This window comes from Gavialis gangeticus, unplaced genomic scaffold (assembly GCF_001723915.1).
Source record: "Gavialis gangeticus isolate Ggan-Ray unplaced genomic scaffold, GavGan_comp1, whole genome shotgun sequence".
Classification (NCBI taxonomy): domain Eukaryota; kingdom Metazoa; phylum Chordata; order Crocodylia; family Gavialidae; genus Gavialis; species Gavialis gangeticus.
This window is the reverse complement of record NW_017728998.1, coordinates 22,237,860-22,260,816: the sequence shown is the minus strand read 5'-3', so window position 1 is coordinate 22,260,816 and position 22,957 is coordinate 22,237,860. Positions and strand designations below refer to the sequence as shown.

The window sequence follows — 22,957 nt, the reverse complement described above, 5'->3', positions numbered from 1 at the left end:
TGTGGGACAGAGCCACAGGTTGGCTCATTCAGGGGTGGGGGGACATGGCTGTCCACTGCTGCACACAACCCTGGGGGAGGCATTGTGGGGGTATGTCCCCCCCCCCTCCGGTTTCTGCACAGGGCAAACCAAAGCTGCCCGCTGTGGGCTGGGGCTCCACTCCCTGCTGCCTTTGCCCTATGAGTCAGGCAACACTATGCTGTGCCTCATGCCTCCAAGTGGGCAGGGGATGCATGGTGCAGCCAGCATGCAGCTCCCAGGGCAAACACAGCAGGGTGCAGAGCCCCAGCCTGCAGTGGGCAGCCCACTTCCACCCCGTGCACAAATCCAGGGGGCACATGCCTCCCTTGGAGGTGCACAGTGGCAGGGAGCTACAATCGCCCTCCCCATGCCCTTGGACAAGCTGCCTGTGGCTCCATCCCATGACCCACCTCAGCCCCAGGGCCCCTTTACCCTAGCCCCTACCCTACTCCCTCCCTCACTGTGGGGGCCTCAATCTGCCCCCCTTCCCCTTCCCCTTCTCCTTCACAGACTTAACTGCTGGGTGCTGCTTTACATGCTGCTGGGCTAGATTCTTCTGTGCTTACCATATTTCGTTTAAAAGAGGACACACGGGGGTGGGAAGGGGATAATGATGGGGGGGCAGTGATATGCCTGTGCCTGCCCCTGCCCCTCACTCCCAAACCACAGCCCTGCTCCTCACTCTTGACCCCCAGTACCCTGCATCCTGCCAGCATGTGCAGGGACCCCCCTCCCTGGGCTCCAACCCCCCCTCCCACACACACACCCATAGCTCCCCACACCTTCACACTCCTCACCATGCAAAGTACCTGCATAATTTTGCACCTTTTTTAGTTTTCAGCTGTGTGATTTAAATCACAATTAATTGCAACTAGCTGTGAGGTTAAAAAATTAATTGCAATCAATTTTTTTTAATAGTTTTCTAGCCCTACAACATTCTATTCCATTTTATAGATGAAGCACCAGGCTGACAGAGGTTTAAGAAGTCTCTTTTGGGAGGAAGTGGGGATTAGATACAGGTCTAGAAACAGGCAAATGTTTTTTTCCAGTTTACTTCTGAGGTTGACTCAAGACAATCACTGAAGCTGAGTTTCTCTGTCTTAAGATTTAATTAACAAGTGACTGTACAGTCCTTTCCTATAGTTCTCTCCTTTTCTGTCACCTGGTACTTATGCCTATCCTTTGACTGAGACCAAACTGATTAGAGAATCAACTGTAATATGTACTTTATTATATACAGACTGTTTTATGATGTCATTGTCAACCTATATTACTGCTGATACTGTTTGACAAGTTATCCTATCAAAATTTACAGAAACAAATAAACACTCTCATGCATAGCCTGCACATGAACCCAATATACCCTACATGAGGGACTGGCAATCCTTTAGGACCAGCAGGTCACTTTAACAGAATGTGGTCTGAAGGGAGACCTCTGCTTCAGACAGCTGCCATTTGCCACTCCCCCATGCAGTATCAACCTTCCACCGAACTGCTCAGCTTCCCAGGCCAGACCTAATCATGGAGGCTGGATCCAACCTGCACGTCAGAGGTTGCCAACACCCTGCCCCACACTCTTACACAGGGCTTCCACAATCCTGTCTTATGAATTTAATAAACTCCCTCAAAACTCACATATACCTGCAAATTTAGATTCAAAGATTTGTGCGTCACCTGCTATTTTTTCAGTAAAATGTCTTTAGAAAAGTACCATTATTTTAAAATGTTTCAGATGGAAACAAGGAAACTGCAATAATAGCTAGAAGGTAAACAGTAAGTAATGTAAATTATAGGATACAAACATTGACGCTGATATTACTACAGAAGCCAGCTATTTATTGGAAATGAAGAGTAAAGTCAAAACATCCAAATTGCAAACTCATGTCTAATCTGTATTAATGATATCTAAAGTCACCTTAACTTTTCATTCACTGTTTATGCCATCACAACAAGCACTTGACAAAACATCAGTTCCATTTTAATTCATATGTGCAGACATAATTGTTACACATGCTATGCACACAAAGTAAACAGGTCCTGCAGAATGCACAATACACGCATGCAATCTGGAGCTCAAGAAACATTTTGATTTTATATTTTTACAACTACTGTGCAGTATGATGCAACATGTAAACCAAATAAGCAAAATTTAATCAACTCATCATGTCCTTAGCAAGATCTGAAAATTCCTTTGACTGTTCCACAGCTAAGATGTTTTGAACATATGACACTGTTTGCTTTTAAAACAGATCACCTCCATTTTGTTTTGTTTTTTCATGGACAGCCACAGGGACCAATTCTGTAGTCTTCTTGCACCCAAATCAGTACAGGAATCAAAAGGACTCCAAGTTTTCCTAAATGTTTACTGGCCAATTAGGCAGTGGTGTTCTCCTTGTTAAAGAATACAGGATCTGGTTCAGTATCTGCGATAAGCATATTTGTTTACTTACAATACTAAATGACTGCACATCTCTGTCTAGGCTCTGCCAATATAGGAGGTATCAGGTAGCACTAATTACATCAAGAAAACAGATACCAATAATATCAAGAGCTGGGAGGAGCTGGCTGTTAACCAACTCCAATGGCACTGCAACCTCAACCAAGCGGCATCCCATCTTGCCCTCAAAGCAGAGGAGAGACAGCAGGTGAAGGAAAAGGAGAGGACTCCCAGCCTACTCTTCCCTGTGGGAAGACCTGTCATTTTTGTAGACAGATCTGTGGCTCAAAGATTGGACTCTTAAGTCACCTCAAGATCTCTCAATGAGTCATGTTAGAGATGATCCTCAGATCGAGGGATTGCCAATGACGAGTACTAGTAAAAAAAAAAGTAAATATTCGACAGCGAGACCCTGAATCTGACAATTCTTGTCCAGTTTTGGTTGGGCTGGTCCTGAAGGAAGCTACATTGTGATCAGTCTTGAAGACTGAGCTCCTTGCATGTGCAAGTTGGAGTAATGCGCATGCTTTTTAAAGTGTGGGCTTTAATTCATGAAGTCACAAGTTACTCATTAAAAGCAGAAAAAGGAATCTGCTGGAAAAGGAAAAAAAACTTCCTATCCTAGAATGCAACATCCTCAAAGAGCTTCAAAACCCAGATTAACAGAGATAAAGTCATGACTCAGGGTAACAGCAGAAAGAGAACAAGGATCCAAGAAACCCACAGGAAAAGGAAGTGGAGAAAAATGAACTAGGACTTTGGTCACATTTTCCTTTTGTTAATACTGCAGAAAAGATGAAATAATTCTACTGAAATCCACAGTTACACAAATGAATAAAACAGTTAATGAAGCACCAGGCAGATTCAGACACTCTGTTTCTTTTTGGCATCACTAATGTCTAGTTTTACAAGTAGTGAATAAATGAAGTCCAGAGACCACATGTCTACATGATATGTTGGTGATGGAGAACAGGGCTGTACTGGATTGACACCATTTCTAAAATATTCTGAACTGTGTTTTTGAGCAGGAGAAAGTCATGAGCAAGGTTTGCTCTTAGCAAGAAGCTACCTACCAAGTACCTTGAGGAACTCTGTTCTAGAGGAACTAGGCATGGGGAACATGGAGTTCGTTTTATTTTAAAATCATGAATACACCAAATAAAAATGATAAAGCTAAAGCATTTAAAATCAATGAGTTAAAGAAGCATGCTTAAAAGATTAAATTCAGTGTTTTCTCCTATAATTGGCAATGTATTTGCTCTCATCTAAAAGTACTCCCTCTACCACAGCAAACCACAGACTCATCGAAATACTGACCCTTCATAATATTGTTAGCTGAGTATTCTTGAAACATTGAGTGAATATTCACAGTAGCACCACTGGACTTATCTATTTTTTTAGAAAGAAAAGACACTGATTCTCTAATTCAATGTTTTGTATAAAAAGCTTCCTCAATTTAAAAAAAACAGATGGGAAAAAACAGATGCATCAAGTCATTCTAGACTTACCATTTCCAGATCTCCATCAGCAACTGCTCTTAAGAGTTTGTCTACCTAGGTATAAAGAAAAATGGAATTTTAATTGGTTTTGGTAATATTGGTATAAAACTGTTCTGTCTGAAAACCCACTGTACTTTACTAATCTCCTAATCTGATGCTACAGGATTACAGGTAGCCTATTTCAGATTTATAGATAAAGTTTTAAAGGAAAGACCGTATTCACTTATGATATACCAAATCACTGTTCAGATTCACCAACTATTGTGTTTACAACTTTGTTTAGGATCCAGCACTAAAACCAAAAAAACCCCAAACTATTTAAGTTATGAAGGCCTTTACTGTTTGGGGGATGCTGTTATCTTGGTAGGCTAACAGTTGCTGCCAAAACAGCCCAGGTGTGCATAGCAGATAAGTAGTAGAATCATAGGGCTGGAAGGGACCCAGAGGGATCAATGGCTCCAGCCCCCTGCATGAGCAGGAAAGACATCTGGGGTCAGATGACCGTAGCCAGGTGACAGTCCAGTCTTCTCTTGAAGACCTCTAGGGTAGATGTTTGCACCACCTCTGTTCCATAGTCTGGACACCCTAGCTGTAAAGAAGTTTTTCCTAATGTTCAGCCTGAAACTATCTTCCAGGAGTTTGTGGCTGTTGTTTCTAGTTTTCCCCCAAGGCGCCCTAGCAAACAGTTGTTTACCGAGCCCCTGATGTACACCTCTGATATAGCAATAAGCTGCAAGCAGGTCCCCTCTCAGCCTTCTTTTCTTTAGGCTGAAGAGTCAGATCTGTCAGCCTCTCCTCATATGGCCTGCCATGCAAGTCCCTGATCATGTGGGTGGCCCTTCTCTGGACCCTCTTAAGCTTTACCTCATCCTTGTTGAAGTGCGGTGCCCAGAACTGGATGCAATACCCCAGCTGGGGCCACACCAATGTTGAGTAAAGCAGGAGAATCACTTCTTTGGATTTACTGGAGATGCATCAGTTGATGCATGCTAGAGTTTTATTGGCCCTAGTGGCTACTGTGTTGCATTGCTGGCTCATATTCATGCTGGGGTCTGTTGTTACCCCCAGATCTCTTTCATTTGTAATGCTGGTCAGGTTAGCGATGCCCAGCCTGTAGGTGTGCTGGGGGTTCTTCCTTCCCAGATGTAGCACTTTGCATTTCTCTACGTTGAACCTCATCTGGTTCCGTTCTGCCCAACATGCCAGCCTGTCTAGGTCTGCCTGCATCTGCATCCTATCTGTGGGCGTGTCCGCACAACTCCATATCTTGGTGTTTTCTGCAAACTTGGCCAATGGGCTTTTCATCTCTTCATCCAGGTCGCTGATGAAGCTATTGAACAGCACTGGGCCAAGTACCAATCTCTGGGGTATGCCGCTGCCCACATCTTGCTAGGACAACATCGATCCGCTCATTTGGACTCTCTGCGTTCTACCTTGTAACCAGTTTCACACCCGCTTGACAGTCCCGCAGTTAAGCCCGATATCTTCCAGTTTTCTGATCAGTACCTCGTGGGATACCAGGCCAAAGGCTTTCTGGAAGTCGAGGTATGCGATGTCAGCCGCTTTTCTCTCATCCAGGTGACAAGTCACCTAATCATGGAAAGAAATGAGGTTGATCAGACAAGACCTGCCCACGACGAAGCCATGCTGGCTGTCATTCAGTATCATGCCTTCTGCAACTCTGTCAAATGCAGCCTCTTTGATGAATGTTCCTAGGATTTTCCCTGGAATAGAAGTTAAGCTAATTGGCCTGTAGTTTCCTGGGTCTTCACACTTCCCCGTCTTGAAGATGGGCACTGGCTCTCTTCCAGTCCTCTGAGATTTCTCCAGAAGCCCATGATTTTTTAAAGACCTTTGCCAGGAGCTCTGCGATTACTTCAACCAACTCTTGCACCACTCTTGGGTGGAGTTCATCTGGTCCTGCTGATTTATATAAGTCTAATTACTTTAATTGATCATACAGCAGTTCTATGGCAATGGTGGGAATGGTGTCAGTCCTGCCCTGCTCGTTCTGTGCCCTACCTGGCATGTTGTTCCACTTGGTCTCATGAAAGACAGAAGCAAAATAGTCATTTAGGAGCTCCATTTTTTTCTGAGTGGTAGTGACCAGGTATCCTGAAGCACTGAGCAGCAGCCCTACACTCCCATTAGTTTTCCTTTTACTCCCTATTTGGCTAAGGCAGGATTTCTTGTCCTTGATTCTTGTAGCTAGTTTTAGTTCAGTTTCTACCTTAGCTTGCCTAATCTGTTTTCTACAAGTGTGGGCCATAGTCAAGTAGTCTTCCTTAGAGGCTGTCCCAAGCTTCCATAGCTTGTATGCCTCTTTCTTTTTCTGTAGGAGGGCTGCAACTTCCCTGATTACCCAGAGAGGCTTTTTTTGACCCTTCTGCTACTTTTTCTCCATAAGGGAATGGATTTTCTTTGAGCCTTAAGGACTGTATTCATAAGGAATGACCATTCTTCTCATGCTCCCTTTACCTGTGGTCCTTGGTCTCTCAGGGCATTCTCTACTAGTGACCTGAGCTTATTAAAATTTGTTTTTAAAGTCTAAGACTTTGAGCTTGGTATCTGTTTTGTCAGCCTTGCAACAGACTACGAACGTAATGATTTCATGGTCACTATTGCCTAGGCTGCCCCCTATGTTTAAGTTGGTCACCAGGTCATCCCCTTTGGCCAGCACCAGGTCAAGAACTGCATTGCCTCTAGTTGGCCTGTGCATCTCCTGAGTCAAAAAAGCTCTTCAGTGCTGGTCAAGAAGGATCGTGATCGATCCAAGATGGCCAAGCACTCCTCCCAGGAGATGTCTGGGTAGTTGAAGTCACCCATGAGAACCATGTCCTGTGTGCACACAGCCTCTGTTAGTTCATAGGCGAATGCTGGATCAAGTTCCTCCCCTTGGTTAGGCGGCCTGTAGTATACACCTAAAGTCAGGTCTGTCTCGCCGTGCCTCCCCCGGAGCTTGACCCAGAGGGTTTCAAGCTGTTCTTCTTTGGGGCCAACATAGGCCTGTAGGAAGATGTACTGCTGCTTCACATAGAGGGCAACACCCCCACCTCTTTTCCCTACTCGATCCCTTCTGTGAAGGACGTAGCCCTTTATGGCTACGGTGCAGTCACGAGAAGAGTCCCACCAGGTCTCCATGATCCCTACTAGATCATAGTGTCCTGTGGAAAGCAGGAGGAGTAGTAGTATCTGATGCCAAAACAGCTTTGTTTAAAAACCAGTATCACTATCATAATGTGCTAAAATAGGGTCAGCATAAAATTTATAACATGCTTTTGCAGGTGTCACTATAATGCTGTTTTCTCATACCTTTTATTGACATCATGGTAGATATCAATTAAAATAAGCAAATTCCATTTTTGAACATTTTAGACTTTGAGACCTGTAATTAGACAATGTTAATCTTAACATAACTGTTATAAAACACTAATCTATAGATATAGAAGCTAAAAACCAGAAACTACATTTTGATCGTAAGCTACCATTCAGAATTTTAAAAAATAACCACCGCACCCCGCAAAGACAGCCCAGGTGTGCTTTATTAATATCTACCACAATGATAAATATTAATAATATCTAATATCACATGCTCCCCAGGCCTCCGCTTATCCCCTACTCCCCCCACCCCCTGCTCCTGCCTGTGTCCCATGCTCCCACCCTCACCACTGGGGCCTCGATCTGCACCCTTCATGCAGATGGGCGAGTGAGGGAGTGGGGCAGGGGCTGGCACTGCACAGCCTGGGCAGGCGCAGGATGGAGCCATGAGTGGCTCATCCGGGGGGCGCACGCCCCCTGATCTGCATGTGGGGCGAGGCAAAGCAGACTGGGCCCAGGGTAGCACCAGGAGGGAGTTGGGGAGCTGCAGGCACCCAAAACTTCGCCATAGCCTGCTCGACCCCTCCCAGTGCTACCACATCAATCACTACAAATAAAATCTCTTTACCTACATTATGAATGTTACCTTCTATTATAATTTAGTTTAATTTTGACTATTACAGAACTTCGACCACAGTGTTAAATGTCTTTTTTTTTCCTCAATGCCCTTCTCCCTTGTATTACGAACAGCTTCACAACAAAATGTAGATTAGTCAATTTGTTCCTTTCTGATTCTCACACCCTAGCATAGTATTCCAGTTCTGGAGTTGCAAAAGTTGGCAGAACAAAAATTGGTTTTAAATTAATAACACGTACAAATACACACAAGTATAATTACTACATATATTATGAAACACTTATAGCAAACCTTTGACTCGGGCATAAACTTCCTAACTACTTAATGTAAGTAAATTGATAAAAAAAAGAAAACAATAATATGAATTAGACCCGTACTTATGGAATGTTTCTTTTACCTCCACCAGTGAGATGTTGCCATTGGGGCAGTAGAATAAATGATAGAATCTTTACAGAAAAGCACTGGAAAGAGCTAGTGATTGGAAGAAGTTTCCACACTCCCCCTTCCAGAACACCATTTGTAATCCCATGTGTGGCTATTGGTAATAGTTTGCCTTAAATTCCTAAAAGCTCCAGCTATGCTAGCAAATTTTGCAGTTACAATCCCACACCATTGCAACTCCGCGTGTAGCAAGAGTGAAACCCAGTGTAGGCAGGAATCAGGCATTTTGCCAACATATTACCTAATACCATAAGCTAGGAGTTTTGTATAATACAGAAAAGCTTTACTGTATCCTTTGCTCCTGCTTTGTCTTCATTATTTTAGTACTCTGCACTGCATACAGAGTGACAGTGGATGATATCACCAAAGCTGACAAGCCTCATAAAACAATTGAGGGGATTTTACCATAAAATTGGGCATCTGGGATATGCAGGACCTAGGCAGTAGGGTGGATGGTGAGCTGGATGGGGATCTGTAAATGTTACTTTGTTTACTTTCCCATTAAATCTGGGCCCAACTCTACCTAAGAAGCTAAATCAGATCATGATAACTGTCAGTCAGATGTTATGACTGTATGAAAAATGCCTTACAGTAATGGGAAATGACATACAGCTCTCTAGTGTCCCTCTGTTGAAGCGTGTTGATTCTTATGCTTCCATAGTACCCCTCAGTTGAAGGAGCATTAGCATTTGTTGTGTAGCATTTTCAGGATTCATTAATGAAAGTTGTAATGATTTTGCAAATTGCAATTAATCTCAAGAGCCACTTACAAATGTATTAGCCTCTCCCTTTACTAATCTTTCTTTTCCAAAGTATAAAGATGCCACAGCCAAGTCACTAGCATACAATACCAAAGAGATCTCTTTGTACTGAATTACTGGATGGTCAGCAATTCAACAGCCAGAAGTGTGGATTAATAAAAACTGTATGACTTCTCCTTAGATCATGTAATATCCAGAGAGCTCCTCCTGCTAGTTTCCAGTTTCACCTGAACTCCAGAGGCACCTCCCCACCTGGAGAAGCTACAGGATTAGACCCTTGTTTTCTTGATTGTCAAGAATAAAAGCAATAAGCCTAGGTGAAACTTGGCAAGTGATAATGAGATAATATTGGATTACAGAAAGAGGTCACAACCCCAAGGATCTAAGTATAAGCTGCTAATAATCTTTTCCTGTGGTTTCAACTACATTACAGACTCAATATTCAGGGAATGATTAATTTTTCTCTTTAAGGAGAAACAAATCCTCAATCTGCTATTAGGTGATCATTTTTGTGAATGATGCCTTATTTGTGAAGCATTGTTACTGTGCTTTGCCCTGTACAAATAGAGATGTAGTCCCTGCACCAAGGATCTTAGTGCTAATTAAATGCAGAAGAGTGTGCTTGCTCAGACACATACACGCACACTTTAAACTCAGACAACACTGATACCATCACACTGCAAATTACCCTTTCCTAGATGTACTTGATGCTTTCATGTTATTGCCTAAGAGCTTCCTAGGATACGTGTTTTGAGAAAAGATTAGAACAAATTAAAGGTTTACTTCAGTATGTGGAAGGAAACAAAAGTATTGAGAAGCCTGGGTTGGAATGAACATAGGAATAGGAGAAACAAATAAAGACATAGTAACAAGAAGCAGGATTTGAGAGGATAATGACAAGAACAGACTTGATGTGCAAGTGAAGGAAAGACTAATGGGAAGCTCAGAGTGACCTGGTCAGAGAGGTCATTTTGGGTAGACTAGAGCTGGGCAAGGTCAATGCATAAGGTGCAGCAGACAAGGTGGGGCAGGGGCAAGCAGCAGGAGAGGGCCAGGTGAGGGAGCCAGGCAGCAAGGGCGTAATACCGAGGGGAGAAGTGCCAGGGTGTAGTCATGTGGGGGACAAATTTAATATCACAGTAATTAGATTCTATACAGGGAAAACTGAAATAAATGTATATATTTTCCCTGTATAGAATCTAATTACTGGGGGGTGGGGCATCATCTTAAATTCAAAGTTGTATTAGACTTGCATAAATCGGGAGAGGATACATTTTATGTATATCTATGTATATGTACATACACACACATATATACACATATACATACACACCTCATGCACATTATATATAACAAACACACAGACGCATACATATATATATTTCTATATAGTACAGTGGGGGCCAACCTTCTTGGCAGGTGGGCCACGAGTTAGCCCTACACCTTCCCCAAATGCTACTCCAATCCCTTTTCTTTACCCAGTCTGCTGGTCAGCTGCTCCCTGACCAAGCTGCTCCTCTGCCTTCTACTTCCTGCCCTAGCAGCTATTATGCTGCCTGTGTACGCATGTGTGTACGTCCATGGACACGCCCTGCCCCCATAGGCAGCCTCCTCCCATCCAAAGGGTATTTCTACTCTTGTTGCTCCTGTGCACAAAAATATTCCCACTTTTTAAACAGCCCTAAAAAGATTTTAGTGTCTAAAGAATCTTCTCTAATTCCTGATGCTCAGCAAAGAACTAAGGACAATGAAATATTTCCCACCCCCGCACTGGATCATCTTCAGAGTTTGAAAGCCTCCCTGCATTTAAATACAAAAGAGCCAGGATCTATCTTCTCAGGTGCAGAGGGCCAGATGGACATATGAAGAATAGTTTCTCTATGAAATGCTTATTCTGATCTCTAAAAATAAATCAGATTGAAGGCTCCAAGACATCAGCCATCATTAGGGAAGACCCAGTAATCTAGAAGAATGGACTTCCATACACATGGCAGAAAACAACAGTTGGGCATATTCATACACAGAATGGCAAAACCAAAGAGCACTTTTCTGACACAAAGAGGAAAAACAGAGGGGAAAAATGTAATTTAACACCATCTGTTCCTGAATCTGTCCCTTCATTTATTAATAGGGACTTGTCTATTCTTGCTGCTTGCTGTTACTTTGCTGTCCCAGGCAACCATATTTGAGGAAGCAGTTTAAAATGACACTGCACAAAACATATACCTTTGCATTACTAAATGCTAAACTTTTACTACTCTTACCTCTTTGTAATTATTTTTAACTTCTTCTTGTCTTGTATCTGCACATGGTGATGATAAACTTGAGATAGATGACTCTCTGCTAATGATGTCCACTGAACACCGAGGAGACCTAACTGGTGACTTTAATCAGTCCATAAAAACAAAAGCAAGCAGGAAGGTTTAATCTAATAATATAAACTGCTAAAAAGTATGCAAAAAAGAAGACCAGTGGCTCATTCTGTTTGTTACCTCAGAAGCAGTTTGTCCCCTTTCAAATGTTAGATAGTTTAATTCCATCAATGATAAAATCTGCATAAAAATTAAAGACATCCCATAAATATAATGCCCAAAACAAACTACTTGATAACTTCATATTAGCAAGAGCACCAATCTACAATATTTATGCGCTGTATTAAAAGACAGACTCCCAACTCACTTGCAATGTAAAAACTGACTTTCCTTCTTTTAATGGTAAAGGGGTTTTTTTGTTGTTTTTTTTTCCAAGTACCAAGCCACAAATCTCATTAACAATTAAGCATGAAATACAGCTATCCACTATGCAAATGCATTTTAAAAGCTCCAGCTAGCAGATAAGGCAGCATACCTTGGAATTCAGTGCACACTGGAGGGAAGTTTCTTTCATCCGGTTTTGAATATTTGGGTTGGCTCCATTTTGCAGCAGCACTTCTATGATGCCTTGATAGCCCCAGCGAGCTGCTATGTGGAGGGGAGTGTCTTCTTTTTCATTACCAATATCTAATTTACAGGAGTGTACATCATAGTAGACTAAAGCCTTGACACACTGGAAAGGAAAAGAAAGCCACCAGTGAACTCTCGCTCTGATTCTTAGTCTACACAAGATGTGCAACCCCTGTTTTATGCCTGTTTTACTGCAGCTCTTGTAATCCATTCTCTATGGGATAGGCTTTTATGGCCCAATGTCATTAAACAAAAAGATCTACAATGAATAAATAAATACAAAAGGCTCAAACAAATAGGCTTTGTTGTTAAAATCAGCACCCCCAATTTTAATGGGCACCAACACTAAAGAAACTACCATGGATTGATAGTTTCTAGGACCAATAGTCTCCTAGTTTATAATGTGAAATAAGTTGCCTTTTTAAATAAATAGATTTTATACAAATAGGTATCATAATTTAATTACATGCCATAATCCTATTAGAACATCCATTTAGTTTGTAATAAAAAAATACTTACATCCTCATGACCATAAGTGCAGGCTAAATGAAGTGGTGTATTGCCATTATTGTCTTGAACATCTGTACTTGCCTTATAGTGCAACAAGAGAAGCTTAAGAGAGAAAATGTATACATCTAAGTAACCAAAAATTAAAGGACCAATAATTACTACTGTGGTAGTCCCCTTTAGGTTTCTAAGATAATGAACAAATTTAGTAAAACAGAGCTACATCTTTTCTGCTTTAAAAAAGTAACTAATGATAACTGCCTTTGGCTTTATTACTCTATTTTTTCTTAGCCCCTGAACCAAATGAAAGCTTCTTGTCTCACACAGTTTAAAAAATTCAGAGTTGTGGCTGAAAACAGACTTTAAATCACACACTGTAGTGAGAAACTGAAGCACAGATAACACAGAAAGTTACGCAATATTCTTTATGGGTATAAATGTATACAGGTAGAGACAGTAGGTTGAATTAAGTGATTACATTGGCTTTTCAGAATCAATGCAGAGCAGATTCCACTGTTCTATCAGTCTGTACTGTATATTAGACACCTGTATGAAAAAATATTGAAAGATAATGCATGTACACTGAACAGCTGGGACAGACAGAAACCTGCAAAGCTTTGCTGCCCAGAAAAACATTAACATCTGGATTATACCTTCAGAATTTCATATTTTGTTGAAGTGCTCAATTGTTTAATTAAAATACTCAAAAAAATTCTCAATTGTGACAGCACACAGTTATTACAACAAGCCTTAGCATTTTTGAACAATGGTATGAATAAACCAACAACAGTTAGAGGCACATATTATCATGGATTATTTGTTTTTAGTTCTATTTCATATATTTTTAAAACAGTTAGATTACATCTTTACATGCTTACAGTAATGTTTTGATATCCTTTCTGGCAGGCAAGATGAAGTGGTGTTGAACCATGGTAATCCATAGCATTGACCACAGCTCCTTTGGAAACTAGTAAGTCAACTAATGATGCTTGCCCTATGGAAAATATATGGTGATTAAAACTGGGAAGCAAACATCTTCACAAGACAAAAGTTAACCTTCAAAATTAAAATGTGAACTTCCAGTCCTATTATGCATTACTGTGTCCACTGCATATTCACTTTCTTGACATTTGCTCTTTAGAATGGATAATTTCAATTTAATGCAAATGATTCAAGGTTACAGTAAGAGGGTCTTCAGTTGCAAACTTTATCTCTATCCTGAAGGTGAGAAAGGAATAAAAAGTAAATTGATGTTGCACAAGTTACTCTGCCCTTGCTACAGGCAACATGGAAGTCAAGGGCAACACAAAGAAAGAAGCACAGATTAAAAAAGCCTGCTGAGTAGATTAATGTATCTGCTTACAATTCTGAGGTCAGTAGCATGACCCATATTCAAAGAGGCAGGATGGTATAGCTGCTGCTGTAAAGAACAGGATGCAGAAAGATCAAGACTTGCTTCACACCCTGTCAATTAATTAACAGAACATAATGATACTAGGTAACCTACCCGTCTGCCTGGAAAAAAGCCACGGTGACAGCCAAGGCAAAAGCAAATAAGCAACAACGAGGCTTCAGTCTGAACCAGGATTCCTGTTTCTCTGTCCCACAAAGGAAAGTGTTATGCAAGATGGCAACACTTACCGTAAATAGCAGCTATATGAAGTGGCGTGTATCCCCGGTCATCTCTGGAAAACGGAGTGACAATGGAAGGGTCATTCAGCTTTCTATAAAACAAGATAGTTTTTGAAAACTTGAAGTTAACACATATCAGGTACTGGAGAAAATGTTTGTGTGCATGTGGAGTAAAACAGGTTTCACACTTTTTATCATCTACCATTTCTCATTAATAGTGATTATTCTAGTTGTTTCTTGCTCAGCAAAAAAAAAAAAAAAAACAGATATCTATTCTTTTGGGTGGAAAATACAAGAAAAGTTTGAGAAAAGTCACTGCCTAACATGTCCAAAGGAGAGCATACTGCATCCTTCTCTAAGTTTTCTGAACTGCAGGCTTTTTGTTACAGTAAAAGCTGCGCTATCCGGCATCTTACAAGCTGGCATGCTCCACTAACTGGCACGCCGGCTTGTAAGATAAAGTGAAACTGGAAGTGTCCACCAGTTTCTCCAAGCCCGGCGCAAAACAGCCTGCGCTGCCAAGCCCCCACGGCCCAGTGGCATAACAGGCTGCATGGGGATGTGCAGGACCTGCCTCCCTGTCCCGCGTGGCCCACAGCATGGGCAGCGATGCTGCGGGGGGAGCAGAGGGAAGACCCAGCCACAGCGGGAGAAGCGGTGGCCAGGGTCATTCAATTAACTGGCATATTTTGTTAACCAGCATCCCCCATTCCCAGGGGATGCTGGATAAAAACAGATTTAACTGTACCTTCCTATTCAAGTTCTTGTGTAATTCTGAGACCAGAGTTTTCTAGAGGTGCACCAATACATCGTTCTGATATCAGATCAGTACCAATATAAAGAAAATTGACTGCATCAGAAAATCAGCCTGACGTGGCCAATAACATGGCTGATAAATGCCCCGTGCATGTACACAACCACAGCACAGCACATAGGTGGCAAAAAGCGCAGCCGGGCAGCATGGAGAGCTGTCCAGCTGGTAAATCTGTTGTGGTTGAAGGGGAGGGGGGGAGAAGGGACATTGGGCAGGGGTGGGCCAGATCAAGGCCCCCATAGTGAGGGAGGGAGTGAGGTTGGTGCTGGGGCAGGTGCTGCCCAGCCAGGGCGTGGCCGGGCGCAGGACAGAGGTGCGGCTCATACAGGGGGTATGGGGGGAGGTGGCTCCTACTGCTGCTTGCACCCTGGGAGGGTGTGTGGTGGGGCCAGGGGGGGAAGGTGCCCTCAGATCTGCGTGGGGCAGGGTGGGCTACCACTGTGGGCTGGGGCCAGGACTGCGCCAGGCTCATCCCAGTGGTGGCTGTGCTGGGAGGGGGCTATAGCAAATTGAGGTGGCTGCAGCCCCCCTGCGGACCTGCTCCCAGCACCACCACCACCCACCCTGAGCACAGCCCAGCCCAGCCCCTGCCAGGAAGAGCCTGGCACAGCCATGGCCCCAGCCCACAGCTACAGCCCACCCTGCCCCGCACAGATCCATGGGCACCACCCCCACCCCCATGGCCTCACTGGGTGTGCAAAAGCAGAAGCCACTCCCCCTCCCCAAGTCCCCTGGACAAGCCACGACTCCATCCTGCACCCAGACCCTGCCTCAACCCCACTCCCTCCCTCACTGCAGAGGCCTCATTCTGCACCCCCTCTCCCCTATATCCCTTCTCTTCCTCCTCCCCTTCCACCACAGCAGACCTACCAGCCAGACACTACTCTTCAAGCTGCTGGGCTGCATATTGGAAATCAGATTGGTATCAGCTGATATGCCTCCTTAAAAGTTGGCTATCGGCACCGGCCCCCAAAATCTCTATTGGTGCACCCCTAGTATTTTCTCTCAACCCACACAAAAGCATAGCTCCTAATCAAATCATAAAATAAACATGCTCTTCCATCAGAAGATTTTTCCAAAATAAGCACTGCACCTTTCAGCATTACCCTCAAGGGATTCTCAAGGCAAATCCTAGAACAAAGATATTGAAAAGCTTTTTGGATGGAGATAGAGAGCCCTTACCCAGAAACTAGCTTCTCACATTTGTCACAGAAACAGAGTGGGTGGCACATTTTCTGTACAGTGTCGTTATCACTGTCGCCTTGACTTAATAATCGCTCCACTTCTTCCTGGTTACCTGAAGCAATGTGCTGCAAAAAGCCAAGGGGGAAAACAGAACGAACTGGTCTAAGAAAGCTTTAAAACCACCATATGTCATATATCAAAGCAACCAATCATGAAAGACCACTCTGCAAGCATGAGAAAGCATTGGTGCCAAGCTGAACAGTGCTGTGGCATGCAACTTCCTAACTGATATTTGGTATGAAGAGCAATTAGTTTTGATCCTGATTTGCTTTGCTTTCCATAAAAAATTTAAACAAATGCTGCTGTTTTCTTTCAGACTCAGTCACAAAATTGATACTGCCTCTCTGTATAGACACTTTACTGTAAAATTACTAAAAAAGTGTCTAGCTGCAACTGCAAATGCATAATTAGTAGCTCTGCTTTGTGCCTTTGCACAGTAAAAAAAATTATAATCAGATGAAGTAATGTATAATATTGAGGAGCTGCAAGGTGACAACTTCAGATTTTTTTCAGAAAACCATCTTAATTTTAAGTCTCAAAGCTTTGATAAGCAAACAGCTGCTGGCATAATCTCTCTCTCTCAGTGCATCTCTAAATAGTACTATTTTGTCTCTGCATTTCTGCATCTCTAGAACCTATACTACTATTAGTAAAACCACATTCTCAGATTAGAAGTTTTTGGCACAGAAATACATTGGACTGATTGCTCAAACACATTTTTGTAGTGTGATGTACTTTGACTTCCAGAGGGCCATATAAGCAGCATTATAAAACAATCAGTATGTTACAGGGACTGTCCCATAGGCCACATGTGGCCTGCTAGGGGTTAACATGCAGCTCCCGGGCTTTCACCCAGTTGCCACTCCCAATTGTTCTGGCTGCACCACCAGTAAGGTGCACTGCAAGAAGCATACAGTGAGTCCAGGTTGAGTACAGGGTGCAGATTGTAGCCCCATGGAGTAGTGGTGGTGTAAGGTTCCTGTGCAGGTATGTGGGGGAGCATCCACGTGGCCCAAAAGCCTGCAGCTCACCTGGTACAGTCCATGCAGCATGCAGCCCCCACTGGTGTGACACTCCAGCTTTTAAGCCTCTGAAGGGCTTAGAAGTTGGACAGCTCTGGTGTATTATATTTTAGAAAATAGTATCTCCATGACAGATGTAACAAATACACACAGATGTATATGCATGCAAAGTTATCCAATGAAAACTGTTCACCTTGAAGAAGCAATCTATTGGAGTAGTGGACATCTGAGACAACAAGTTCATTTTTTGTTTCAACAACAACTTCTCATTAAACCCCTCGGATTCCTGGAAATAAACAAGATGTTTCAAAAACATACTTCAGAGATAACATATAAAGGAAATGTTATAAAAACTTGCTTTTTGAATAGATATCAGCTCTTATTTGTACATCATAGATTCAGTCCTAAATATATAATGTAATACTTGAAAAGATGTATACCAGTGAATTTTATACATACACAAGTGGCTAGATCTGAAAAAAAGCTTTCCTTAATTATAAGTCTCCCTAGCAACTTACTGGATGTTAGTCCATTTAGCACATCTTAGCAACTACCAACACACCTGTTTCTATAAAGCGCAATCTTTTTTCCAGAGGTAAAAACAAAGGATCGTGGTTTTGAAGTTGCTGAAATAGTGTCCACAAAAATAAATATAATAAAATAAAATCAAGCTTCACATAAAACATAAGCACACTGACACACTTTAAAACCAGGCCTGAATCAGAAGTGCCTGCTGCCAACTACACTTGATCTGAGCCTTCAAGAGGCCAAGAAGCTATTACTGAAGTCAAACTACCCCCAAATCAGAAAGAGAATCAGAACCATGCTGGACTCTCCAAGCCTTTCTGAGTCATACAGACAACAGTCCAGACCTGCCAAATCTACTTCTTCTAATGACAGATGGTAAGACCTATATTTTTTTTTTTTTTTTTACCATCCAAGATCTCAAAACACTGGATGCAACTGTGTGCAACGTGTCAAAGCAAAGCTTCTGAAAATCAACTGAGAGAGAACAAATGCAGGATCACTCAAGCTCCTTGATGGTCCTGGAACATAAAGAGTCTAGAGAGGTTTTCTGGGAACTAAGATCCCTAAAGCTTTGAAGTTAACATAGCCGATCTGGTAGAGAAAGTCCCTTGAAATTCCTTTCCAAAGCTAACACCGGCAATAAATCTATTGTAAGAGTTTCACAGAGACAAAATTAGAGTTCTTCTTCTAGGTATTCTGATTATAGGCAAGGTTTCACTTAATTAAAAAATTGTGGATATATAAAAGTTTTTGGACGAAAACTTGAACAACTATTGCTGTTCAAGGCTTTTACAGTTAACTTTGAATAAGAAAGGTGCAAGCCCTATTATCCATGCCAACTGAAAATCCTCTTATTATCCTAATAAAAGCACTTTCCTCACAACTTCACTGGTCAGTTTGCAGATCTACTTATACATATATAAGCTCTCCTTTTCTGTACACTCTTTAATATTGTTTAATTATGAATTTACCACACACATTTTTTAAAGTATTATATGTTCTGAGAGCTTATCTGGTTTTGATCTCTAGTTGTACTCCTGAATTTAGCTATGCATGGTAACTCATGGAATAGTTCTTTCATTTTTTGCACTACTGAAGTAAAATGGAAAACCAAGCCAATATACACTTAACAGCTCAATATTAGAAAGTGAGACTGGAAGCTGTGACTGACCTAATTTGATAGTTTTGTTTGGAGTATATAAAGCAAAAAAGTCAGTCATTAAGAAGTAGGGCTGGAAGGGAGGTCATCTAGTCTAACCCCTGCAACTATAAACTCTACACAAGACAATCCTCAGCCTCGACACAACACACACCTAACACCCTAACCTGCCACAAGTAAAGCAAGGGAACCATGGAAGCCAGTGTCCTCCTTCTATAAAATGTTGCTAATAGGTTAAGAGGTCTGCTCAAGAGGTCGTGGGGTAGAGCGCCACACTCCCTGGTACAAAGAAAGGAAAACCCCTATAGTCCATACCAATCTGACCATGGGGTAAAATTCCTTCCTGACCCCAGATATAGCAATTGGTCTGACCCTAAGCAGAAGAGCAAGAAAGACCCTCTATCCAGGAACTTCCAGCTTTGCTCCTGGCAGGAGAATCAGCACACCCCAACTGAAGTTCCCAGCCTTAGCTGTAGCCAATACCCAAGCCTCTGGGGTGGTTTAAAAACACCCTGACATGTATAGCAGAAAGAGGTAATGGGGTGGGAGCAATCAGCAAAGTCCAGAAGTATAGGAAATACCCAGGGTAGAAAATAGGTATATCTACACCTAGATCAACCCAACTAATGGCTGTCCAACCTCTTAGCATCTTCTTGAATACCTCCAGTGATGGAGAGTCCACAACTTCCTGAGGCAGTCTATTCCACTGCCTCACTCTTCTAACAGTGAAGAAGTTTTTCCAGATATCCAATCTAAACTTGTTGCTGTAACTTCAAGCCATTGGTTCACATCCTCCTCCCTACAGCAAGAGAGAAAAGGTGCTTTCCCTCTTCTTTATTACAGCCCTTCACGTATTTGAAAACTACTATCACGCCCCTCTTAAGTGCCTTTTCCACAAGCTGAGCTCCTTCAACATAGTTTCATAGTTTCTAGGGTTGGAAGGGACCTGAGTAGATCATCTAGTTCAATCCCCTGCCATGGCAGGAAAGAGTACTGGGGTCAAACGACTCCAGCAAGGTGTTCATCCAGGTTCCTCTTAAAGACTCCCAGGGTAGGAGCCAGCACCACTTCTCTTGGAAGTTGGTTCCAGATCCTAGTAGCCCTGACCGTGAAGTAGCGCCTCCTGATATCTAACCTAAACCTACCGTCTGCCAGCTTGTGACCGTTATTCCTGGTCACTCCTGGTAGTGCTTGGGGGAACAGGGACTTCCCCAGTGCCTGCTGGTCCCCTCTCACTAGTTTGTAACAAGCCACTAGATCCCCCCTCAGCCTTCTCTTGTGGAGGCTGAACAGGTTCAGGTCCCGTAGCCTCCCCTCAAAGGGCCTGCCCTGCTGCCCCCTGATCATGCAAGTGGCCCTCCTCTGGACCCCCTCCATGTTGTCCACTTCCCTGTTGAAGTACGGCGCCCAGAACTGGACACAGTACTCCAGCTGTAGCCTGACCAGTGTCACATAGAGGGGGAGTATTACCTCCCTGGACCTGCTCGTGATGCATCTGTGGATGTATGACAAGGTACGGTTGGCCTTCCTGACTGCATCCCCACACTGCTGGCCCATGTTCATCTTGGCATCAATGATGACTCCAAGATCTTTTTCTGCCTCTGCACTGACGAGAAGGGAGTTCCCCAGCCTGTAGGTATGGTGCCAGTTGTTCTTCCCCAGGTGCATCACTTTGCACTTGTCTGTGTTGAATCCCATCCTGTTCTCATCCGCCCACCCTTGTAACCTGTCTAGGTCTGATTGCAGCCTATTCCTCCCTTCTAGCGTGCCCACATCCCCCCACATCTTAGTGTCATCAGCAAAATTTGAACAGGGTGCTTTTTACCCCCTCGTCCAAGCCACTGATGAAGATGTTGAACAGTGCGGGCCCGAGGACCGAGGCCTGCGGGACCCCACTGCCCACATCCCTCCAGATCGAAAATGACCCATCCGCCACCACTCTGGGTGCGGCCCTCCAGCCAGTCGGTGACCCAATTGACTGTGTGGGTGTCGACACCACAGTCCCCCAGTTTCTTAATGAAAAAATGAGCATCTCCTCATATGACTTATCTTCCAAGCCCTTGATCATCTTTGGTGCCCACCTCTGGACCCTATCTCACTTCTCCACATCCTTTTTAAAACGTGGAGCCCAGAACTACACACAGTACTCCAGATGAGGCTTAACTAGTCCGGAGTCGAGAGGCACTATCACCTCCCATGTCTTGTGCCTAATGCTTCTATTGATGCTACCCAAAATTGCATTCACCTTTGTAGCATGATACAGCTGCACAAGACTTATATTCAGTCTGTGATTTAACAAGACTCCCAAGTCCTTTTCCATAAAGCCACCATCCAACTAGGTGTCTCCTATTTTGTATCTGATGTTTTTGATTCCATCTCCTAAGGTGCAGCATCTGGCATTCGTCCACACTGAACTTCTTCCTGTTAGCTCAAGCTCCACTTTCCAACCTGCTGAGACCCTTACGAGCTGCACTTGCATCCTCCAACATGTTCACAATCCTTCCCAATTCAGTGTCATTCACAAACTTGCTCAAGAAACTTGCTATGCCAACATCCAAATCATTTATGAACAAGGTGAACAGTACCAGGCAGAGGACAGACTCCTGTGAGACTCCACTCAAAACCTCCTGCCATTCAGATATGGACCCATTAATAATTACTATTTGCTTGAGGCTATTAAGCCAGTTACCTATCCACCTTGTAGTAGTTTTATCTAGCCCGTGTTCCTCCAATTTGTTTATGAGACTGTGGACCTTGTCAAAAGCCTTGCTGAAGTCCAGATAGACTATATCCACAGCATTCCCTTCATCCACCCAAGCACATTACTTTGCCAAAGAAGATCAGGTTTGTTTGAAACTATTTATTTGTCATAAATACATGATCGCTGCTGGTAATCAACCCTTCCTCCTCTAGATGCCTGCAGATGGCCTTCCTTAAAATATGCTCCAGGTATTGAGGTGAGGCTAACCAATCTGTAGTTCCCTAGGTCTTCCTTTGGGCCTTTTTTAAAAGAGGGGCACTATGTTAGCCCTTTTCCAGCCCTCTGGTACCTCACCCATCTCCCATGACTTCATGATTTTGGAGTCCGTGGCAATGATCTTCTTCTCTGCCAGTTCCATCAGGACTGCAGGACAAAGTTAATCCAGCCCTGCTGACTTGAATTCATTTCAGACCCAATGAAAGCTCTCCGACCATCTCTTTTGTTATCTCCTCCCTCAGCTCCCCCCTCCCTTATCATCCCTATTAGGTGTCTGGCAGCTTAAGTGCTTTGCAAAGACTGAGGCAAAAGTAGCTGCTGAGTAACTCCGCCTTCTTTGCAACTTCAGTTAGGAGTTCCCGTGGCTTGTTAAGAGAGGACCGACAGCCTCCTTAGTCCTTCGTTTCTGGTCAACATACTTATAGAACCAGAGTTGGCAAAATAGAGCCCGTGGGTCAAATCTAGCCCACAGAGGGACTTTGTCTGGCCTGCAGCAGTCCCGCAGTCCCACTTAGCCCAGGCACCATCCAGCCTGTGGGGCATCCCACTACCCCCAGGCGTGCAAGCAGGGCTATGGCAGCTCTGCAGCTGGGCTGCCTTTCTAGACAGCCCAGGCAGCAGTGGCACCTTCACATCCTCCAACAGCTCTTCCTTGTTGGTCAGGACTAGATCCAAGACAGATGATCCCCTAGTTATATCCTCCACTTTCTGGGAGTGAAAGTTGTCTTCCACACAAGCTCGGAACTGACATGAAATTTCATGTTTGACTGCACCGGTCTTCCAGCAGATGTCTGGAAAATTGAAGTCCACCATCAGTACCACCCCATAGCTTTTGGACAGATGTGTCACCTGTTTGAAGGGTGTATCATCCTCCTCTTCCTGATTAGGTGGCATATAATGAATGCCCACAATTATATCGATGCTGCGTCATTCACGTTTCATTTTCACTCAAATGCATTCTGCTTTGTCATCTTCCTCCTGAACCAGGTAACAAGCGTATGGGGGGGGGGGGGGGGG

At 43.4% G+C, this 22,957-nt stretch overlaps 1 protein-coding gene across 6 annotated transcripts in view; it reads right to left on the bottom strand.

Annotated features, from left to right (window-relative positions):
* Window positions 1-22,957, bottom strand: part of ANKRD27 (ankyrin repeat domain 27) — a 92,443-nt gene that overhangs the window by 26,622 nt on the left and 42,864 nt on the right. For all 6 annotated transcript variants that reach the window (XM_019505609.1, XM_019505608.1, XM_019505610.1 and 3 more), the window contains 9 exons: window positions 17,470-17,562; window positions 16,192-16,319; window positions 14,205-14,287; window positions 13,442-13,557; window positions 12,576-12,668; window positions 11,962-12,159; window positions 11,607-11,666; window positions 11,379-11,498; window positions 3,967-4,011 (listed from right to left, as the gene is read on the bottom strand). In XM_019505609.1, the coding sequence (XP_019361154.1) occupies window positions 3,967-4,011; window positions 11,379-11,498; window positions 11,607-11,666; window positions 11,962-12,159; window positions 12,576-12,668; window positions 13,442-13,557; window positions 14,205-14,287; window positions 16,192-16,319; window positions 17,470-17,562 (936 nt within the window). The remainder of the gene's footprint in view (window positions 1-3,966; window positions 4,012-11,378; window positions 11,499-11,606; window positions 11,667-11,961; window positions 12,160-12,575; window positions 12,669-13,441; window positions 13,558-14,204; window positions 14,288-16,191; window positions 16,320-17,469; window positions 17,563-22,957) is intronic.